We start from the raw sequence: 19,956 nt of genomic DNA, 5'->3' as shown, positions 1-19,956 counted from the left end.
CTCACACTGCTCTGATTGGCTGCCGGTTTGCATATTAACAAGCCCAAACAGCCATTAAAGTAGAAGTGGGCGTCGATCTTCTGCAGAAGCGGAACTTATCCACACTATTCCATCAGTACCATCATTTTTTGCTTGTGTGTTTGGGGTGGGGAGGGGGGTGGTGGGGGGTGTCTGGCTTTAATAAAAGCTGATTTTAGAGGAACCACAACATTTTGAGCTCTGAATATGAATATTTTTATACTATAGTGAGCTCTGTATCAGTGTGTACTTAGTTCATGACCCCTTTAAAATGTTTTTAATGTATATAAACTCACTCCTTTGACCCATATATACATATATATATTTTTAAATATACCTATTTTTCAGTGATTTGATGTGGCATTTTCATTTAGACATATTCAGCAGAAAACTCAATGCACTGATGTCCCACTTTACAATAAAGTTCCATTAGTTAAAAGCATTTGTTAATATAAACAAACAATGCATTTATTACAGTCATTAGTAAATGAAAATAGGCATTATCTTGTTAACCCACGGTCCATTAACTAATGTTAACTAACACAACTTTGGATGTTAATAATGATTAGCAAATGTTACTAATAAATGGTGCACAAGTGTTGTTCATATTGTTAAACACTTTAACATTATTACACGGCTCACTGCGATGCTCGATTCTGATTGGTCAAGAATGATATTCAGGTATGTTATCAGGTATGTTACTCCCTGATAACAACTGATTAAACTAATAACACACACTCATCGGAGTACGACAATCAGTGAATATATTTAATCTACATTTAAAGACGAATTTATTAGCCCTACTGTGAAATGTTCTTTTTTTTTTTTCAATTATTTCCCATTGATTAATTGAGATTTATAAACATAGTGGTTTAATATGTTTATTAAACCATAATAACTGATTTATTTTATCTTTGCAATGATCATATTTTACTAGATATATTGAAATATACTAGTATTCAGTGTCAAGTGACATTCAAAGGCTTAACTAGGTAAATTATGTTAACTAGGCAAGTAATTGGACTTAATTTGTTAAGATGGGATAGTAATATTGACCAAAGCAGATTTTACATCCTAAAAATATATATAACCCTTCACATGAGGACTTCGGTCAACTGTCTAACGCCATCTTGCAAATGGATAATAATAGTAATGTTAATAATAATAATAACAATAATATTAGTAAAAATAAGTAGCAGTTAGTGCGTTTATCATTCCGCAAGCTTTAATTAAAGAGAGTTAATAAATTAGATCAATGTTTTATGTCTAATAGTATAGTTTTGTGGCAAGTAGTCATGTGATAAGTGGGATAATGTACATCTGGACGGTTGTTATTCCAAAATAAAGCCCTTCAGTCTTGTATAACAGCTGCTGATCAACCTGTATTCTCTATGAACAACTGGCTAGATGTACATTATTCATTACAGATTACACGGCTGTCTGGATTACTCTGATTGGTCAAGTCACAATATTTTTTTTCCAGAAAACAACAGCTAAATAACACAGATTCAACTGGGATTCTCAAATCATCTTGACCATCAGTGAATACCTTCACATCTAAAGTTATATGCTTCTCTGTCACACTGCAGTTTTTGACTCTCTGGCGCCATCTCGTGACTGAATAATGCACAGGTTAGTGTATACTCCATTCAGCTGTTTTCATTTGTCAGCTTTGCCTTTAATTAAAGAGTTAATAAACTATTACGACTCAAAACAATGTTTTGTGTTGAGTATTTACGTTTTGTGACAAGTAGCCGTGTAATAAACAAGATGAAACACATCCAGGACAGTTGTTTTTCTCATAGAACTGCTTTTAACCTGCTTTATTCTGCCAGAATAACTGGCTAGATGCACATCATCCCTTATTTAAAGCGATAGCTCACCCCAAATATAATTGACTTGCCTTTGTTTTGAAAAGCTTTACAAGTTTCTTCTGTTGTTTTTCTACTATTTGATTACAGATTTTCATCATCTTTAGTGTTCAACAGAAGAAAGAAACTCATATACGTTCCTAAGCACATGAGAATCCATAAAAAAGGCAGTGAACATAAGATTTTGGGTGAACTATCCCTTTAACTAATGGAACCTTATGGTAATGTGTGACTGAAGAACACCCGTGACACACATCTATCCTGATGCATTGTGGGTATTTGGTGTAAAGTGCTCTGGAAATGTGAAGACTGAGCTCCAGGTGAAGATGTAAGAGACATTCGGTCCATCACTGAGATTAAAACAGAGTGAAGCGTGGGGTTTACGCTGATTATTAGCATGCACACTTGCTCTGCTCGGGGTCGTGTGGTTCTGTCAGGTCGGCGGTGCTGTGGCCGTTGCTGCGGACTGTCCCGTCGGGGATCCAGGATTTATCCACACATCTCTCCATGCGCTTCATGATAAGATCCAGCAGAACCTCCACTGCACGACTCACATTCTCACCGTTCGCCGCGCTCGTCTCGAAATATGGCACGCTGAGAAGAAAAACACACTTCAGTACATTGAGAGTACATCATTACAGTCGTATGTACATAAATCACATGCTGATCACCAGTTCATTACTTCAAGTTATTAATTAACTACGGAGAACATCATTACAGTTGTATTTAAATTAGGACTGCATGAGACTGGAATAACATGTTGTTGCATGTTGCAAAGATGAGATTTCTTACGATTTTTGCGAAAATTAAATATATAAATAAAACATAAATCACATTACTGATCTCACATGCTGGCCATGTTACTTTAAAAACTTAAATACAATTACATGGGTAACCTTATGGCAGTTAAAGAAATTAAATTGTTCAGTATGGAATTTATTTACTTGACATTTACTTAATAAAGAAATTATTAAATAGACAACAAAAATTAAATCTGAGTCAAGCCTGGCATTTTAACTTTAATTTTTTAAAATTCTTTCACATTGCGTTAATACACAACAGTTAAACAGAAATACTTCTCAAAAAATACAGTATCAAACTAATTACTTCATATTTCATACATACTATATATTGTTGTTAATTTCTGACTCAATTTCATTGTATCATTTATATATTTAATAAATTCATTTAAAAAGAAAATAACAAAAAATAAATGCAAAAACCCTTTTGTTGTCCTAAAATATATATATATATATATATATATATATATATATATATATATATATAATAAATAATAATACATATATATATATATATATATATATATATATATATATATATATATATATATATATATATATATATATGTATTATTATTTATTATTATTATTGTTAATATTAATTACAATTATTATATGTAAAAATATATTTTACCATTTTATTGTATTTTTCATGACCATTATATATATATTTAATTTTTACAAATTGTTTTATATAATATAAAAATACAATATAAATAAAACATATAAAAGTCTAAAAAACATATAAATGTAGCCTTGATAAGATGTACAGGTATTTTAAGAATAGTATAAAAATATTCCAAAAATTCGACTAGCAATATAAGTAATATACTTTTTTTCCCTAATTTTAAATATTAATTTTATTATTATTATTATTATTATTAATTAAAATCATTATGTTAAAAAATATTGTAACATTTTAATTTCTAATTTAAATAACCGAGTGACAATAAATGTATATAAAAACAAGTGATTTTAAAGTAATATTTTTAAAAACAACATTATAAATTATATAAATAAAAATATTAAAAAAAAAATATATATATATATATATATATATAAACGTAATTAATACAAATAATTTTATATGATATAAAAATAAAATATAAATAAATCATGTAAATTTAAAAAACATATAAATGTAGCCTTGATAAGATGTACGGGTATTTTAAAAAGTCTTAAATATCCAAAACATTTGACTAGCAATGTAACAAATATACATTTTTCTTTTTATAATTGAATATAACAATAATTATTATTATTAATTCATTAAAATCATTATATTAAAAAATATTTAACATTTTAATTTTATATTTAAATAACCGCGTGATTAATATATGTATGTAAAAACAAGTGATAATAAATGCATTTTGAAGTAATAATTTTAAAAACAACATTATAAATCATATAAGTAAAAATTATAAAAATGTTTAGATAAAACATATCATATAATATAATAATATAAAAAATAATATATAAATAAAACATGATATAAATATAGCCTTTGTGAGTTGTACAGATATTTCAAAAATAGTCCTCAATATTATAAACGTTTGACTAGCAATGTAACAAATATACATGTTTAATTTTCCTAATTAAAAGAACATATTAATATGAATTATTATTAATAAACATTATTTTTACTGAAATTTCTAAAAAATAATCCTAATTATTATAATCCTAAATAATATAATATAATATAATATAATATAATAAAAACTTTTTACTATTAAATGTTACATCATGCGTTATTTTTCTAAACATAATCAAGAGCAAATACACATAATTCTCCTGACGTTTTCATGAGAGCAGCACACACTCAGCTGCGTGATAAATCGTATCAGGGTGTGTAAGTGAGTGATCACTGCTGCTATACGGAGCATAATCCTGCATTCAGCGTGTCCGAACTGAAGACGCACATTAACACAGTCAATATTAGTTTTTCGGTATCCCGCATGTGTAGCGTGTGACATTTAACAAGAGCCGTCCTCATCTTAGGCAAACACTGCAGACTCGGCCCTTAAAACAAACACGCTTCGAGACGCTGCACCTTCTGAACACAGCACAATATCAGCTCAGACAATATTTCTACACCTCTATGAGTCAAACTTTATATTCTCATTTTAGACAGAATCGTGCAGCTCTAATATATATATATATATATATTGGGACAAAGGCAAGCTGACTGAAAGCAATATTTTAAAAAAGAAGGTTTAATAGAGCAGATCCAATAAATTCATTAATTCATTCTTATTTATCTGGGGTCCCCACAGCGGAATAAATTGCCAACTCATCCAGCATGTGTTTTACACAGTGGAGGGCCTTCCAGCTGCAATCCATCACTGGGAACCATCCATATACACTCATTTCACACACATACACTACTGCCAATTTAGTTAATCAATTCCCATACTGCGCATGTGGTTGTGGTAGGGGAAACCGGAGGAAACTCACGCCGATACGGGGAGAATATGCAAACTCCACACCGCAATGCTAATTGGCCCAGTGGGGACTCGAACCAGCGACCTTCATGCTGTGCAGGCACAGTGCTAACCACTGAGCGATACTTTAAATGAAGCCGTTTAATTTACGACTGTCAAAAAAATCAAAAAGTCTCCTTTCTGACAATCAAATCAAAGCAGACTCTTAATTTTCTGACTTAAATAAAGTTTATAGGGTTATGTTATTTTTCATTTTTCTAATCTAAAATGTGACTGTTTACATTTAAGCCCAATTTATTGAGTTCAATAAAAAAATGTGCAGAATAAAATCCTAATAAAATCATGACTGTTTCCTAACTCTCGGTTGCAAAGGAAATCAAATGCTTTTAGCTGATAAACACCGAGTTCTGATGAGGTGTTGAGTCAATATTAATGCAGTACTGACTGAATGTGACAGAAACAAGCATCTGGAGTTTCTCACCCGTATTTCTCTGCCAGTTCTCTTGCGTTCTCCGCTTTGACGGCACGCTGCTCCTCCAGGTCTGATTTATTTCCACACAAGACGATATCGGGATTCTCACAGTACGCATGTGTCTGCAGCTGACCTGAATGACACGTTACAACAAGTCATTTTTCAACTATCATATATTTATGACAATTATTTAAAATAATAAATAGTTATAAAATAACAATATTCTTATTTTCATGAAATTATTATTGAGCTAAAGAAAACTTCAATTACAATTGTGTAATTATAATCAAATACATGCTTACAAATGGTTTCACTTTCTCAAAAAAAATTACATTAAAACCATTTATAATTATTATTTTTTAAAATGCAGTATAGCTGTAATTATGATTGTATCATCAAAAAATATTTATATTATTAGAATCATTTTCAAAACATTATTACAATATTATTATCATTATTATAATCTTTATTATTTTAGTAAATTAGCAATTACTACACTGGTATTTGAATTGAAATTATAAACAATGTATTTTTATATATTAATAATAAAAATAATAATAAAAATATTGCTGTTAATTTTATACAAGTATTATTATTATTATTATTATTATTATTATTATTAAGCTGAAATAAAAACTACAATAATCATGTTATCCTTTATAACAACAATATAATAATAATAATAAAAATAATATTGTTATTTTATTCAATTATTATTATTATGGTAAAATAAAAAATTGTAATAATCATGTAATAATAAGCAAATTCAAAAGCAAATTCAATAAGCATTTCAAAATGGTTTCACTTTCTACTTTAAAAATACAATTATTAATAAAATCACATTAAAAGTATTTATAATTATTTTTTTTAAATGTAGCATTGTTGAAATTATTATTTTTATTTTATCAAAATATAATTTCTATAATTAGAAAAAATTGTATAACATACTATTACACTATTATTATTATCCTAATTATTTTATAGATTAGCTATCACTTCACTGGTATTTTAAATAAAATAGCATACAACGTATTTTTATATAACAATAATAATAATATTAATATTATTAATAATACAATTATTATTATTATTATTATTAGATGATCACTCTAAGCTGCTAGTTAAAATACAATTAATGAACATGTGTTTATTTAAAATGAATATTTGAATGTAATTATTAAATTTCCATATGTATTATTAAAAATAAGTGATATTAAATGCATTTTGAAGTAACAATAAAAAAAAGGATTTTCTTACTCATCCAGTTGCGCACATTCAGGAAGCTCTGCTCGTTGGTGAGGTCAAAGAGCAGCAGAAAGCCCATCGCATCTCTGAAGAAAGCAGTGGTCAAACTTCGAAACCTGCGGGAGTGTTTACAGGAGAAAACACTGCTCAAACAACAGTGGAAAACCAGGAAAATGTGATCTGTCTTGTAAATAAAATACATTTTAAATAGCGAGAAATTGTATTCAGGTCCACAACATCTGACGTACAGTTGAAGACAACACTATTATCCCTCCTGTTAATTTTGTAAGTCTTTTTCAATTATTTCCCAAGTGCTGTTTCTTAATGGAGAGATGATTTTTTTTCAACACGTTTTAATAAAAATCATTTCGAATAACTGATTTCTTTTAACTTTGCCATGATGACAGCACATAATATTTGACTAGATATTTTCCATGACATTTCTTTACAGCTTAATGTGACATTTAAAGGCTCAACTGGGTTAAAGCTAGGGTAATTAGGTAAGGTTAGGTAATTAGTGGTTTGTTATGCAGCCAATTAGGGCTAATAATACTGACCTTAAAAAAATTTACTTAAATTACAGCTAAACTTAAAGTAATATATATATATATATATATATATATATATATATATATATATATATATATATATATATATATATATATATAAAGTACAGTGAAAAATGTCCTTGCTCTGTTAAAAAGCACCAGGGAGTTATTGGAAAAAAATAAACAACATTTCACAGGAGGGCTAATAATAATAATAATAATAATAATAATAATAATAACAAAAATAATAATAGTAATTTTTTCTACAAATCCTGTAGTCATGCATATTGAAAACATCACACAGTATACAAACTTAAATATTTAAGCTTAATAATTCAGCATGCTCTGATCAGGATTTTTTTAGCTGAGTACCGTTTCCTTGTCATAGGGATTGGCTGACACAGAGTACAGATTCTGATGCTTCAAGCTTTATGATGCATTAAGCACATTTTCCCACTAAGTAAGACACTTAAGTGGAGATCTCTGCTTACCTAAGAGAATAAATTAAGGATGTTGTATATAATCCCTTAAACACATCTCTTATAATAACCATTCAGGTGTAAACACATCATGGCCAAAAGCAGCTTTACAGAAAATAATATGTCACATATAAAAATTGGTAAGAAATATTACAAACAATCACTCTGCTCGTATCACAGCAGCTCAAAACACTCAATGCCTCACGCGAGTCGCACCAATAGACTGTATAAACAGAGGTCACACCGCATCTGTATATATTTTAGTTGTTGTGAAACGAGCACATCAATCCCTCACGTCTCCACACGTCATGTACCCTCTACCTTCTTAGGTGTAGTTGCTGCTGCAGTCAATGCATAAAATACGGGAGCACAAGTGCGACTTCCTCTGCTTGTAAACTCCTAAACATACACCAGATAGGTTCATGACATAGGCCAGATTAGCAAGTACCAATCGAGTCATTAAATGTAAATATTGGCCAATCGATTGGAGCATCCCTAGTAATAATAAATATAATAGAGTAATAAGATTAAGCGGAGAAGTTATTTTTAGATAGTCATCTCAGATATTTTGAAGCATCAAAACAGATTCTTGCACGATTCTTTATGCCTGTCATTATGAACATTTTGTCTTTTAAACTTTTAAAGCTGAAGGTTCAGATAAAATCTGCTCAAAGATAGTAGGACAGTGTCTTCAAAAGTTACATGATGTTTCTTATTGCAAGTAGCTCCCAAGGCTGGCTTAAAGTATTGTTTGCAACCCTAATCATGTGGAGAATCATGAAGTCTTGATTTAAAGTCCCATGATTTGAATCAAGTGAAATTGAAACATACATTTGTACGTCAGACTGTCCTAACGCTAAAAAAGATCAGTGTAAAATAAAAACACTAATAATTTGTGTACTTAATTATGTCTTGTCTGATTGTAAACAGTGTGTAACATACTGTTATGCAATAAAAAATTCTGATAATAAAATTACATTATCATTATTATCATTACAAAAGCCATAAATAAAACCTCACAGACTCTCATTTGAGATTTCATGTGAATAAAGAGTTTTTTCACCTCTCCTGTCCGGCCGTATCCCAAAGCTGGATGTGGATCCTCTGGCCTCTGCCTGCTGTGCCATCAGGACCACTGGATTTATACACCTTTCAGAAAAACAGTAGACATTTCATCTCATTTAAAGGCACAGTATGTCATTTGCACCACTAGAGGGCGCGTATTCACAACAAACAAAGTAGCATTTTGATAGTGCTGTGACTGTGTGTGGTATCATGGGAGTTGTGGTCGTCATCATCCTACGGGACTCCTGCAGAAATTGATGGATGATTAAAGTATTCAACACTTATTATCGTGTAGTATAAAAAGCGAGAAAGAAAACGGCTGAAAACTGAAGAGAAATAAAAGAAATGCATCACTGGATTTATTATTTAACATTTCGAATAACGTAGGTCGGAACAAATAAAATGAACAAATAAAACTGTTCTAATGCTTTTTGTTCATTTTAAGGAAAACAATTTACATATTGTGCGTTTAGCTGTTTACCTATTTACTTTAAAACATTTTAATTGAATAAAAAAAGACATGGAAGCTAACCTGAAAATATTCACAAATAAATTAATGTTATACATCCCCAAAGCATTCAAAAATTCAATTATACAGGTAAAGATGTTGTCTAAAGCAGTGTTTCTCAACCACATTCCTGGAGGAGCACCAGCTCTGCGCATGTCTCCTTAACCAAACACAACAGATTCAGATCATCAGCTCGTTACCAGAGACTGAAAGACCTGTAATGGTGCAACAGACAAAGGAGACATCCAAAACATGCAGTGTTGGTGGTTCTACAGGAACGTGGTTGAGAAACCCTGCTTTAGACAACATCTTTACCTGTATAACTGACAGCATAATTGAGTACATGCCATTTTGAAAATGAATATGTTTCTCCATTCTTCAGTGAAAATAGGCATTTTATTTTGGTGTGTTTAAACAAAACAGATTTATTAAAAAGATATATTAAAATAATATTTTAGTCACCAAACATATTTAGAAATTGAAAGATAATTCAATTAAACTCAATCAAAATAATGCAAAAATAAATTACAACCTACAAAATTTTTTACATTTTGTTTTTTATGTTTTAAATTTGTATTTAATATTTTTTCTATAACATAAATTTGGGTGTACTAGTTTTTGGACCATTATCGAAAGTTATTTTGTTAGATAAGCTTCGGATTGGCTTCAGTACTGACTAATCTAATGAATATGATCTATACGACTAACAATGTACAGGCCCGTAGCCAGGAGGGGTTCGGGTGGTTTGAAAGACCCAACCCCCCCTCTGACAAAGCCCAGAATTTGGCCCCTATATAAGCTCATCAGTCCCATTTTAGACAGTGTACCATCATAAATTGTGAAAATAACCAATAGAAGAATACTTTAAGAAGAATAACCAATAAAAGAAGGCTTTTATTAATTAAATGGACAAATGTCTGAGGTAATAAACTGGCCAGTTTGTTATTTGCATATAGACTACAGTTTTTTTATTTGGTCACACTTTATTTTGATAGTCTGTTTGTTGAATTTAAGTTGCATTGCATCTACACGCCAATTATTTCTCATTAGATTATAAGTTGACTGTTAGGTTGGGGTTAACCTTGCAAAGTTTCTTATAGTCAATTAAATGTCTGTTAAAGAAGCAGCATCAACAGATATTAGGCACACAGTCTACTAATACTCAAACAGACCATGCAAATAAAGTGTTACCTTTGTGAACAGTTATTAACAGATTGCCATTTTTTATGATTACAGATGATTATAAATTATAATTTAGCATTTAAAATAAGTTATTTTTTCATATTTCTAAAATTCTAATCTCAGTACATTATATATGAAACTGTAATAACTTAGTTTAAATGCACATTTGTAAATAAACACAATTTTGTAAACAAAAAATAGTATGACAAGCACTCTGACTAAAATGTAGGAAGGATTTTTGTTGCATCAAAAAGTGTGGTAATAATAACCATCCAACAAACTAATCCAGCACAAATTAGTGGTTTAAAAGTTACTAAAATGCAGCACTTAAACCTTAATTTGAGGTGAATAACTACAAAAAGGTCCACTTTTTGAGAAAAAAGAACCACCCCTTTTAATAGGCTGGCTAGAGGCCTGATGTGTATATAAGATGTCGATGATCTCCAACTGTATTTTGCTATCAGATTTATCATTAGAACACCTTATCCTATGCCTTACCAACATTAAGACCTGGATGACCAATAACTCTCTGCAACTAAATGAAAATTAAACTGAAGTGCTCCTATTATTAGGTCCTGCTGCTACCAACAATTCAATTACAACTCCGCTAGGATTCCTAAACAACAATCTGCACAATTACGCCAAGAATCAGAGTTATTTTTGATCCACTTTTCCAGTTTGACAAGCATTTAAATGCAGTTGTGAAGGGCAGCTTTTTCCAACTTAGATTGGTGGCAAAAGTTAAACCGTTTCTTTCTAAAAAAAAATAAAAAATAATGATCTAGAAATTGTAACCCATGCTTTAATTTCCTCTCGATCAGACTACAGCAACTGTTTGTGCATTGGTCTACCACAGTCAACACTCTTTCGCTTACAGTTGAATCAGAATGCAGCCATCAGATTAATCACAGGAACTAAGAAAAGAGATCATATCTCCCCAGTCCTTGCCTCATTGCACTGGCTTCCTACAATGATTTTAAAAATCCTTCTTTTCACATATAAAACAGTTCTGCCCTGGTCTATATCAGTGAACTTATTAGGCCATATACAGTTTGTAGACTATTAAGGTCCCATGATCAGTTCTTTTTTCTGTCCCTGGGTCTCGCTGCAAATCAAAGGTGATCAAGCTTTCTGTGTTGCGGCCCCAAGGCTCCCTTTGAACATCAGGATTTCCCCATCAATGGATGCTTTTAAATCTAACTTAAGGATTTATTTTTACTCCCTAACCCTTGAGTAACGCACGCATGATATTTCTTATCTTCATTTAAGTATTACATATATATTTCTTTTCTTATATTTTTAATACAAGTTTTTTTTTTATGAAATATTTTATTTTACTGTAAAGCACTTTGGATCAACTGCGGTTGTGTAAAATTGTACTATATAAAAGTTTGCCTTGCCTATATGAACAAGTATAATGTTGTGAAGCTTCCTATTAAAAACCTAAATTTTCAAAGATTGATTTGGGAGGGGTGTACTTATATATGCTGAGCACTGTGTATATATACAGTATATATGTGTATATAACATATACAGTTAAAGTCAGAATTATTCGCCCCGCTGTTTATTTTTTTCTCCAATTTCAGTTTAACGGAGAGAAGATTTTTTCCAACACATTTCTGGACATAATAATGTTAATAACTCATCTCTAATAACTGATTTATTTTATCTTTGCCATGATAACAGTTCATAATATTTGACTAGATATTTTTCAAGACACTTTTATACAGCTTAAAGTGACATTTAAAGGCTTAACTAGGTTAATTAGGTGAACTAGGCAGGTTAGGGTAATTAGGCAAGTTATTGTATAATAGTGGTTTGTTCTATAGACTATCGAAAAAATATATAGCTTAAAGGGGCTAATAATATTGACCTTAAAATGGATTTTAAAAAATTAAAACTGCTTTTATTCTAGCCAAAATAAAGCAAATAAGAGTTTATCTAGAAGAAAAAATATTATAGGAAATACTGTGAAAATTTCCCTGCTCTGTTAAACATCATTCGGGAAATATTTAAAAAAGAAAAAAAACAATCAAAGGGGGGTGAATAATTCTGACTACAACTGTTTTTGAGTATGTTTACGATAATAACGTGTCAAATTGTTCAATCGATAGATATTCTATATTCTTCTTAACATAATTCTATCAAATGTCTTGCAATAATTAATAACTACACAAATGTTATGTGACATCGCAATGTTGCACTGTGATCAGTCGAAAGTATATGTTTCAGCTTGTTTCAAATTAAAAGTACTTTTGGCGGCTAACATTGAAGTTTCTCTCGGACACATTAAACACATACCGTACACAAAACCTGAGGACATAATTTCAGTATTTGGTATTACACCCTGCTGTTTATGTTTTAAATAATAGGAAATAAAATGTGATTGCCTTTGTTATGCTTATAGCTGGAAGGATTATATTGCTCAGAGGAAAGATCATCTCCAACATTTAACCAATGGTTAATGGATGTTTTACCAGTTGACCTTAGAATTAATATGGTATACTATAAGAGGCTACACTGTACATATAATATATACAGTGCAGCCTCTTGTAGTACATCATATTATACTTGGCAACCTGTTTTAGACAGGATAAAGAAGGTGAACTCCTCCGTCATTTCAGAAGAGTAGGTCTGTTTATTTTTATAAATAGATTCATTTTCTAATAAAAATTAAATGTATATGGGTGCAGCAGGGGAATTATTGTGTTTGGAAGGTAACCAAAAAAGGTAAAGCTATAAATCCAACTGTATTGTATATTTTCTGTCTGTTTAGAAAAAGACGACAAATGTGACATTGCAATGTTATAATGTGCTGGTTGCCAGGCTGTTACTAAGCTGTTTGCAGATAGTGTTTGTTGTTATGAGTAAGCAGTTCCAGGAATGGTGAATGTGCTTTTCCCAGTCAAACACCCTGGTTGAGATGTGGAAGTGTGTGACTCTGAACCATCAGTGTTTGTTTGATGTTTGAGCTGCTCAAGTGTTTGTTCTAGAGGAGGATCTGCATATGAAGCTGGGAGGATCCTGCACCCTTCTTTCCCAGAAACACACACACACTCTGCAGCAGGTTCTTGATACTGTGGGAAACCATCTGAGTATCTAACCACCCATCCAATCTACCCATCTATCCAAGTATATATATCTATCCATCCCTCCAGTATCCCTCCATCCAAGTATCAATCCATCAATCCGTCTGATTAGCTATCTGCCCACCCTAATATCTATCTGTCCTTCCATCACAGTATCTATCCATCCATCCAAGTACCCATCCATCTGAATATCCTTCCATCCATATACACATCCATCTATTCTTCTGAGTATCTATCAATCTATTCATCCATGTATCTATCCATACATCCGAGTACCCATCCATCAGACTACCTATTGATTATTCATCTGAGTGGTTATCCATCTGGGTACCTATCCATCCGTCCATTCATCTAAGTATCCATCCAATTATCTATCTATGTATCTATCTATCCATCCATTTGAGTATCAAGCCATCCAAGAAAGTACATATCCATCCATCCATCCATCCATCCGAGTACCAATCCATCCATCCATCCATCCATCCATCCATCCATCCATCCATTCGAGTGCCTATCCATCTATCCATCTTTCCATCCATTCATCAGAGTACCAATCCATCCGGTACCTATCCATCAAAGTACCTATTCATCTATTCATCCAAGTATCTGTCTATCCATCCAATCCATCCATCCATGTATCTATCCATACATCCGAGTACCCAAACATCAGACTACCTATTGATCTATTCATCTGAATGGTTATCCATCTGGGTACCTATCCATCCATCCATTCATCTATCTGATTATCTATCCATCTATCTATCCATCCATCTAAGTATCCATCCATCCAATTATCTATCTATGTATCTATCTATCCATTTGAGTATCAAGCCATCCATGCAAGTACATATCCATCCATCCGAGTACCTATCCATCATCCATCCATTCGAGTGCCTATCCATCTATCCATCTTTCCATGCATTCATCAGAGTACCGTTCCATCCATCCATTCATCCAGTACCTATCCATCCAGTCATCCATCAGAGTACCTATTCATCTATTCATTAAAGTATCCATCCATCTGAGTATCTTCCCATCCATTCATCTGTCCAAGTACCCATCAATTCATCCAAGTACCTATCCATCCATCCATCCATCTGTCTTTCCATCCATTCATCTGAATACCTGTCCATCCATCCATCCATCCATCCGAGTACCTATCAATCCAGCCATCCATCAGAGTACCTATCCATTCATCCGAGTACCTATCCATTCATCCATTCGAGTAACCTATCCATCCATCCATCCATCCAGGTACTTAAACATCCATCCATCCATCCATCCATCTACCTATCTTTTCATCCATTCTTCCGAGTACCTATTCATCCATCCATCCATCAGAGGACCTATCCATCTAGCCATCTATCTTTCCATCCATTCTGCCAAGTACCTATTCACCCATCCAACCATCAGTACCTATCAATCCAGCCATCCATTAGAGTACCTATCCATCCATCCATCCATCCATCCAACTACCTATCAATTCATCCATCCAAGTACCCATCCATCCATCGATCCATTAAAGCACCATTCATTCATTCATTCATTCATTCATTCATTCATTCATTCATTCATTCATCTGAGTATCTATTCATCCATCAATCTATCTATCCATTCATCCATCCATCCAAGTACCTATCAATCCAGCCATCCATCAGACGACCCATCCATCCATTCATCCAAGTATCCATCCATCCGAGTACCTATCCATCCAAGTATCCATCCGTCCGTCCATCCATCCATCCATCCATCTGATCACCCATCTATCCATCCAAGTACCTATCCATCCATTTATCCGAATGTCTATCCATCCAAGTAATTATTCATATCTATCAATGGAGAATTTCAAAGTCACGTTGATCGGGCCATCCATCAGCGGATACATTATATGTCATCTCTTAGACCTTTCAGAACTCCAACCATCTATTTATTCATCCATCCGACATCTATTCTTATCATCTACCCATCATATTACACAGTCTGCCTCATGCCATATATCACATTCCCACCAGTTTATCCCCCCTCAGGGCTTCTACTGTATTGAGTAAAAGCATAATTGCTCTGAGCGTGTCTGTTTGCTTTCACAGGAGCGTACCAATCCACATGTGTTTTCTCTACATCTAGTATTCATGACGGTGTTCAGACAAACGTGTGCATCTCGCTGCATCCAAGTCTGCGATTTACACATGAATGGCTGTTCTTGACCTCTGGGCAAGTTTCCATGTGTGGTGACGAACAGAGCTGAACAGGGCGATGGGATTTCACAGTCCGGTAAACCCCAGCTAAACATACTTTACTAAACAAGTAGGAAACACATACAGCAAGACTGTGAGAAAAAGTTTCAAAGATTACCAAAGGTGAAAGCTCATTAATAAATAACATAACAAGTCAGCATATAAACAGCAGATATAGTGGAAGACAACATTATCAGTCCTCCTATAAACTTTTAATTGTTTTTCAAAAATTTCCCAAGTGCTGTTTAACAGAGAGAAGGATTTTTCAACACATTTTAAAACATAATAAAGTTTTAATAAATCATTTATAATAACCAATTTGGATTTTTTTTCGCCATGTTGACTGCAATGTTGTGGACAGCTACTTTATAAAGTAATGCATTACAATATTGAGTTACTTTTATAGGAAATAATGCACTATATTACTTTTGAGTTCAAAATTTTCAGGGGGGGGGGGGGGTCTTCTTTTTTTTAATAGAGGAGCTCTGCAATTAACATCACACTGTATAACCTTCGTTTACCTTTTTAAAAAACATAAAAAGTTCATTCATTCATTCATTTTCTTGTCGGCTTAGTCCCTTTATTAATCCGGGGTCGCCACAGCGGAATGAACCGCCAACTTTTTTTTTTTACGCAGCGGATGCCCTTCCAGCTGCAACCCATCTCTGGAAACGTACACACACACACACACTCACACACTACAGACAATTTAGCCTACCCAATTCACCTGCACCACATCTCTTTGGACTGTGGGGGAAACCGGAGCACTCGGAGGAAACGCAGGGAGAACATGCAAACTCCACACAGAAACGCCAACTGAGCCGAGGATCGAACCAGCGACCCAGCGACCTTCTTGCTGAGGCGAACGTGCTACCCACTGCATCGCCAAATAAAAAGTTAATGTAGGATAATGTTATCTTCAGAGAAGTTCCTGACCCCAGAGCTATACATGCTGCATTTACAGATTAATGAAAGTTTACAGCAATAACTTTGTTACTTTTGTCCTTTTTTGTCTTATTAATAAGTAGAATCACTGTCCATTCAGATAATCCTCTTTTCCTTTTCTTCAATGCACTCAAAATAATGAGAATACTTATTTATGTAAAGCTCTGCCTTCTTCATTTCTGTCTGTTCCGGCATTCTCGCACTGAGTGCATGATTTAACGTGACTACAATTATTTTAATTCAACAATTTTTAAAAAGCAAATTAACTAAGCTTAAAAGTAACTGGCTTTACACTTTTTAAAAAGCAAGTTAAACAGTTTTACTTATTTTTTAAAAGTAACGCAGTGCTTGTTACTTAGAAAAGTAATATTATTACGTAACTGGCGTTACTTGTAATGCGTTCCCCTTAACACTGGATGACAGTACATAATATCTTACTAGTTATTTTTCATGATGATCCATTTATTTATGTTTTTCCATTATGGGACTTTGATCTTTCCATCATTTTGAAGTTTGAATTAAAAAGTTACTTTTATTCATAATTTTAATAGTTTGAAGTGGTAAATTGTCTGAGTTGGGGCTTGTAATAAACTCTGTACTTTTTTGTTATACAAATATAATTTTGTATACATTATTTCTTATACAATAAGCAAAAGTGTCAATAAATTTTGTCATTTTGTTAAAGTGTAGAGTCAAAGATAAAGGTCCATTATGCAACTCATAAGTGTAAATAAACAAACAAACAAAAAACTAAGAATCATGAAATACAGAGGATCGGAGAAGACATGCCACGTGACTCCTCGCCACCGGTTCTCATTGAAAATGAATGACTTCCGGCTACTTTGACGCTCTCGCAGCTTGTTTGTGAACGCTACCTCGCGTCGTCGCTCCACCCCGCCCCCCTTTCCCGCTCCTTAGTTTGTGAAGGCTTCCCCACGTTTTCACTCCACCCCCACCCCCTTTCCCGCTCCTCAATTTATGATCGCTTCCTCGCATCGTCGCTCCACTGACTCTCCCCGTCCCCTCAGTTTGTGATCGCTCCCAACACCACCACCCCACCCCCCAATCCCTCCAGGGGGGCCCCCGCATTTTGCGCTACGCCACTGATGAAATACAGAAACTATTTTAGATAGATAGATAGATAGATAGATAGATAGATAGATAGACAGACAGACAGACAGACAGACAGACAGACAGACAGACAGATAGATAGATAGATAGATAGATAGATAGATAGATAGATAGATAGACAGATGGATACATTTAACAATAAAGTTGTATTAACTAATGTTAGTTAATGCATTTACAAACACAAACAATGAGCGAAACATGTTAATTAGCGTTAATATAAACAGTGTTTTGACATTAGTATTTAAAAAAAGTGCAATTTAAAGGCTCAAGAAGGTTAATTTGGGTATTTAAGCAAGTAATTGAACAGCAATGGTTTGTTCTGTGAATAATTAGTAAAATAATGTTTACAGGAGCTCATAATATGGATTTTTACATATAATTTTTTTCCAGCCATATTAAAAGAAATAAGACTTTCTCCAAGATAAATACACTGTGAAAACAGTCCTTTCTCTCTTGAACATTACTTGGGAAATATTTTAAAAAGAATAATAATAATTTAATGTATAACAATTGTGTCTTGAGTTGAATGCACTGGTAAATGGATGCCAATGTCATTTTTAGAGCCAGTAATGAAGCACTCACCACTCGTTTTTCTCTGAAGTCTATTCCCACTGTGGTTATGAATTTGGAGTTGAATTTGCTGTCTGTGTACTGATATAGGAAGCTGGTCTTTCCCACCCCAGAGTCCCCCAGAGCGAGGAACTTGATGAGGTAATCATAGTCCCCATCGGACATGATGAGACCTATATGAAGACCTGCCAAACACAAACACAAAAGATTTTGTTAGGCCTGTCACAATAATCAATATTTCGACTCATCACACAACACATGGACACTGATTATTTTAGGTGATGCAATATATATCGCCCATACATAAAAACCAATTCTAGCAACAATTTAGCTGATATTATATTATATTTTCATGTGTGTGTCTGACAGCAGATATCACAGCCTCTGTCACTCTTTACCTTGCACTTCTGTGTTAACATTTATTATAATTTATTTAGTTAAAATTTGTTAAAATGACTATAATTAAATTAAATATTATTCTGAATAAAATAAGATGTGTTCTTTGGAAGAGTGCACTTGCATTGTGATGATATTATATTGTCATTCTGGCATTATAAAATGAGAGGCATAAAATGATCTTAAAATGACTTTAATATAGTTTATCACAATATATTTTGGTGCAATATATCTCAAAATAAAATATAGATATCGTGACAGGCCTAGATTTAATGTTTTGCTTTTATTTTTTATATATATTTTTATTTAGTTTTTTTTTTTTGTTAGTATTTTTTGCCACAATTTTATATTTTCTATACTTTTTAGTGTGTGTGTGTGTGTGTGTGTGTGTGTGTGTGTGTGTGTGTGTAAGAGAGAGAGAGACAGTAGATGAATAACTAAAAAATAAAATAAAGATAAATATTAAAATACAGACTGATTGATTGGAATTTATAATAAACAATTAATTATTTACTAATAACTTGTGCGACAACCTTCCAATGCCTTTCATCATCTGTACGCTGATGATACAGTGATTTATTGTTGCTCTCCTTCACTTGCTCAGGCCATACATTCTCTACAGTCTGCTTTTATCATTGTTCAGTCTCATCATCAGGATCTTAAATTGGTTTTAAATGTAGACAAATCTAAATGAATGATTTTCACAAATTGCTCCACTCCTGGATGGACCACTGGCGAAGGTGAACAAATAAATTTAGTGTCCAGCTACAAGTATTTAGGCTTTCTACTCGATCAGGAGCTTTCCTTCAAAGAACACATAGCAAATTTGGTTCGAAAATTGAGGGTTTTACTATCGAAACGCATCCTGCTTTTGCCCTAAAGCTCGTAAATATTTGGTGTCTGCAACATTTTCACCATTGATTGATTATGGTGATGTTTTATATAAAAGTTTCAACCAAATG

The 19,956-nt window shown here is 32.8% G+C and overlaps 1 protein-coding gene across 2 annotated transcripts in view; it reads right to left on the bottom strand.

Moving 5' to 3' along the window:
- Positions 1 to 993: 993 nt before the first annotated feature.
- Positions 994 to 19,956, bottom strand: part of rab27a (RAB27A, member RAS oncogene family) — a 36,209-nt gene continuing 17,246 nt past the window's right edge. Inside the window, exons 2-7 of one of the 2 annotated variants that reach the window (XR_015514414.1) lie at positions 18,611 to 18,783; positions 8,938 to 9,023; positions 6,860 to 6,963; positions 5,612 to 5,735; positions 1,967 to 2,483; positions 994 to 1,879 (exon numbers count right to left, since the gene is read on the bottom strand). Coding sequence is in view for 1 of the 2 variants with exons in the window: in NM_001030257.1 (NP_001025428.1) it covers positions 2,282 to 2,483; positions 5,612 to 5,735; positions 6,860 to 6,963; positions 8,938 to 9,023; positions 18,611 to 18,763 (669 nt within the window). In the remaining variant the exon portion in view is untranslated. 2 annotated transcript variants of the gene reach the window in all.

The sequence above is a fragment of the Danio rerio genome, chromosome 18 (genome assembly GCF_052040795.2).
Source record: "Danio rerio strain M-AB ecotype USA chromosome 18, GRCz13ab, whole genome shotgun sequence".
In the NCBI taxonomy this organism is placed as follows: Eukaryota; Metazoa; Chordata; class Actinopteri; order Cypriniformes; family Danionidae; genus Danio; species Danio rerio.
This window is presented reverse-complemented; position numbering and strand designations above follow the sequence as displayed.